Raw genomic sequence first — 3,204 nt, 5'->3', positions numbered from 1 at the left:
GGGTTTTCCTGCCGATCCCGCTCTGCGCGCAGGCCGCGAGCCCGGACGCTCCGGATAACCCGCGCCCCGAAGGATGAGGACGCTGGTGAGTGCTCTCCTTCCTCCGGCTGGGGTTGGGGGGAGGGGAGGGGGGGGTCTGCCTGGCCCGCCGGCGCGAGGCTGCTACCCGCCGCCGGACCCCCCCGGCAGCGGGACGACCCCGGCCGCCTCTGCTCGCAGGTCCAGCTCTCCCTCAGCCTGGCGTCCCTGGCCGCCGTCTCCGTGCTCTACGTCCTGCTCTGCTCCCGCGCCTGCCTGCGGATGTGCTGCCTGCCCGCCGGCGGGCTGGCGAGCCCCCCGCACGCGGCGCCCCGCGCGCTCGCCTTCCTCGGCTACAGCCGCGTCCCCGACGGCGAGGTGCGCGGGGACGGGCGGCGCGGCCCCTGACCACCCCCACCCCGCACCGTGCCTCAGTTTCCCCTCCTGGGAGAAGGGTGAACCGGAGGCTGCGGCGGCTCCCGCTGTTGCGGGAGGGAAGGGAAAAGCGTTGAACCGCCGCTGGGGGGAGGAGAGGGGCCGCAGAGGGGCTCCCCGGCCCACCGCCCGTCTCGCCCGCAGCCGCTGGCCAGAGCGCCGTGCCGCCGCTGCGCCCTCGTCTCCAGCTCGGGGCAGATGCTGGGCTCGCGCCTGGGCAAGGCCATCGACGGCGAGGAGTGCGTGCTGCGCATGAACCACGCGCCCACCGCGGGCTACGAGGAGGACGTGGGGGCGCGCAGCACCGTCCGGGTGGTGTCGCACACCAGCGTCCCGCTGCTCCTGAGGAACCAGCCCTACTTCTTCAAGCAGTCCCAGGAGACCATCTACGTCGTCTGGGGGCCCGCGAAGAAGATGAGCCGGGAGAAGGCGGGCCCGACCTACCGGGCGCTGCTGAAGGTGGTGGAGAAGTATCCCAGGCTGCAGATCTACACGCTCACCGAGCAGAAGATGGCCTACTGCGACGACGTCTTCCAGAACGAGACCGGCAAGAACAGGTACGCGGGCCCCGCTCCTTGCCCTGCCCCAGGGCCGCCCGGCGGGCATCTCTCCAGCCTTTGGGCCGTCGCTGCTGGCCCCGCAGGTTTTCTCCAAGTGGGGAAAAGGGCTAAAACGGAGGTTCGGGCTGTCCCGCTCCCTCCGTCACCGCGGTCCYGGGCTGCCCCACGGGCCTTGGGAGATGCCCCAGCGCCGTCACCGTGCTTTGCAGGATGAAATCCGGCTCCTTCCTGAGCACGGGCTGGTTCACCATGATCCTGGCCATGGAGCTGTGCGAGCGGATCGTGGTCTTCGGCATGGTCAACGATACCTACTGCAGGTGCGGAGGGGGGGCCAGGCCGGGCCGGGCAAGGGGGCCGGCGCCGCGGCACAGCTGGGAGCCGTGGGGCCCGGCTGGGCGCCCCGCTCAGTCTCCCGCTGCACCCGGCAGGGAGAAGAACCGCTCCAGCGTACCTTACCACTACTTCGAAAAGGGCCGACTGGACGAGTGCAAAACCTACCTGGCCCACGAGCGAGCCCCCCGCGCCGGGCACCGCTTCATCACCGAGAAAGCCGTCTTCTCCCGCTGGGCCAGGAAGAGGAACATCGTCTTCACGCACCCCTCCTGGGCGGGCGGCTAGGGCCCGCCGCCGCCGCAGCTTCCCGCCTGCTCTTGTTCTCCTAAGACGTTGTCTCAGCTCTGCCGATGCCGCATTTTAAAGCCTTTTTCCCTCCCCTGCAGCGGGGGATTTTGGTCGCAGCCTCCGCGGGGCTGGTTCGGAGGGGCTGGGAGCAGCGCTGCACGCCACCACCGGCTCCAACCCAAGGCGATTGCGGAGGTTTTCCACCTTTAAAGCCAGGATGAATGTTTAATATGGGATTGAACATTTACACGGTTAGGTTCCAGCGTGACGCAGGGCAGGAAACGTTGGCGTCCTCCCGGGACGCAAACTGGTGCCTCTTCCAGGGATGAAATTTCAGCGCGGTCCATGCCCCGCGCGTGGCGGAGCCGTGGGGCCGGGGCGAGCGGAGCCTCCCACGTCCTGCCCTCCTGCAACGGCCTYAGACTGGTGCGTTTTGCCAGCGGTGAGCAAAACTCGGTGCTCGCGGAGCTTCCCGCGGGGGGGCGAACGGGGCGTTTCCCGTTTGAGGCAGCGTTTCCCTGTCTCGGCCCGGCTTTCGGCCCATCCTGGGGCCGCGCAGCTGGGAACGGGACCCATGGGGCGGGGGGGATCGCCGCACCGCCTCTGCCTCCCCCCTCTTCCCCAGCAGCCGCTCCCRCCGTGGGCACGGAGCCCTGCGCCCCCTGAGCCAGGGAAGCCGGGGGCTGCGTGTGCCCAGGGAGCTCCGTGTTGCCTTGTCACAAGTGCCCTTGGATTCAGACCAAAGCAAATGTGYTCATTAAAAGCATTTTTAACTCCTCGCTGGGTGTGTTTGTGCAAACGGGGCATCTGACAGCCACCGCTTCGCCCGAAGGCTTGGGCACCCGCCCGCGCCCCGAGGTCCTCCCGTCCGGCAGTGCCCTGACGTAGGAAATTCCCACTGGGGCAGGAAAGCAGGTCCCCGAGGAGGCGTGCGGGCAGCCGAGCGGCGGGGAAAGGGGGATTTCTGCTCGCTCCSTCTTCAGCTGACCCCTGTCAAAGTCAAGGGACCGAGAAGGACGATTTGGGTCCCCGAGCAGAGCTGCTGCTTGGGGAGCTGCCAGAAAACCCTCACTGTAGGTGGAAGCGAGCAAAAACCTCTCTGCCAGGGCCTCAGGCAGCAAAGGGGATCTTTAACGCAAYGGAGCCAAAAGCCCTCTCTGGATGGGCACACGGGGCGCGCAGGCTCCCGTTAACGCCGGCAGCGGAGCCTCCCGCACCCCAAGAAATCAATGATGGAGCCCTTGGAGTAGCACGACCAGGCACGGGCCACGGGCATCCGAAAAACGGGCCGCTGCTCCCTGGCAGCAGGGTGCTGTGCCAGCGGCCTCGGCGCACGCCGGGCTGAGCGAGCCGCCGCCGCTCCCGCGCGCTGCTTTTCCGCCGGAGGGGCTGAAAGCGCCTTTGCGGGCGCCGTGCACCGAGGGGATGATCCGCCCGGGAGCGCCGGGGACCGGAGCACCCCGGAGCCGTCCCGCACCGAGCGGGAGCGGGGCCTCGCCGCCGCGGCCCTCCTCGCACCGCGCGTTTTCCCTCCGCTGAAGCCTCCCCCCTCCCTTCCCCCTCCCCAGTG

The 3,204-nt window shown here is 69.1% G+C and overlaps 1 protein-coding gene across 2 annotated transcripts; it reads left to right on the top strand.

The window, feature by feature from the left end:
- Positions 1-6: 6 nt before the first annotated feature.
- Positions 7-2,413, top strand: ST6GALNAC4 (ST6 N-acetylgalactosaminide alpha-2,6-sialyltransferase 4). Of its 2 annotated transcripts, XM_085320088.1 has the most exons (5): positions 7-85; positions 220-396; positions 598-1,010; positions 1,223-1,330; positions 1,442-2,413. In XM_085320088.1, the coding sequence occupies exons 1-5, from the start codon at positions 74-76 to the stop codon at positions 1,629-1,631; spliced, it is 900 nt and encodes a 299-aa protein (XP_085176214.1). In that variant the 5' UTR covers positions 7-73; the 3' UTR covers positions 1,632-2,413. The 2 variants fall into 2 exon arrangements, with proteins under 2 accessions (XP_085176214.1, XP_085176215.1); XM_085320089.1 differs by lacking the exon at positions 220-396.
- The last annotated feature ends 791 nt before the right edge of the window (positions 2,414-3,204 follow it).

Source organism: Rhea americana, unplaced genomic scaffold, assembly GCF_003343005.1.
Source record: "Rhea americana isolate MKP2758 unplaced genomic scaffold, rheAme1 scaffold_61, whole genome shotgun sequence".
In the NCBI taxonomy this organism is placed as follows: Eukaryota; Metazoa; Chordata; class Aves; order Rheiformes; family Rheidae; genus Rhea; species Rhea americana.
This window is presented reverse-complemented; position numbering and strand designations above follow the sequence as displayed.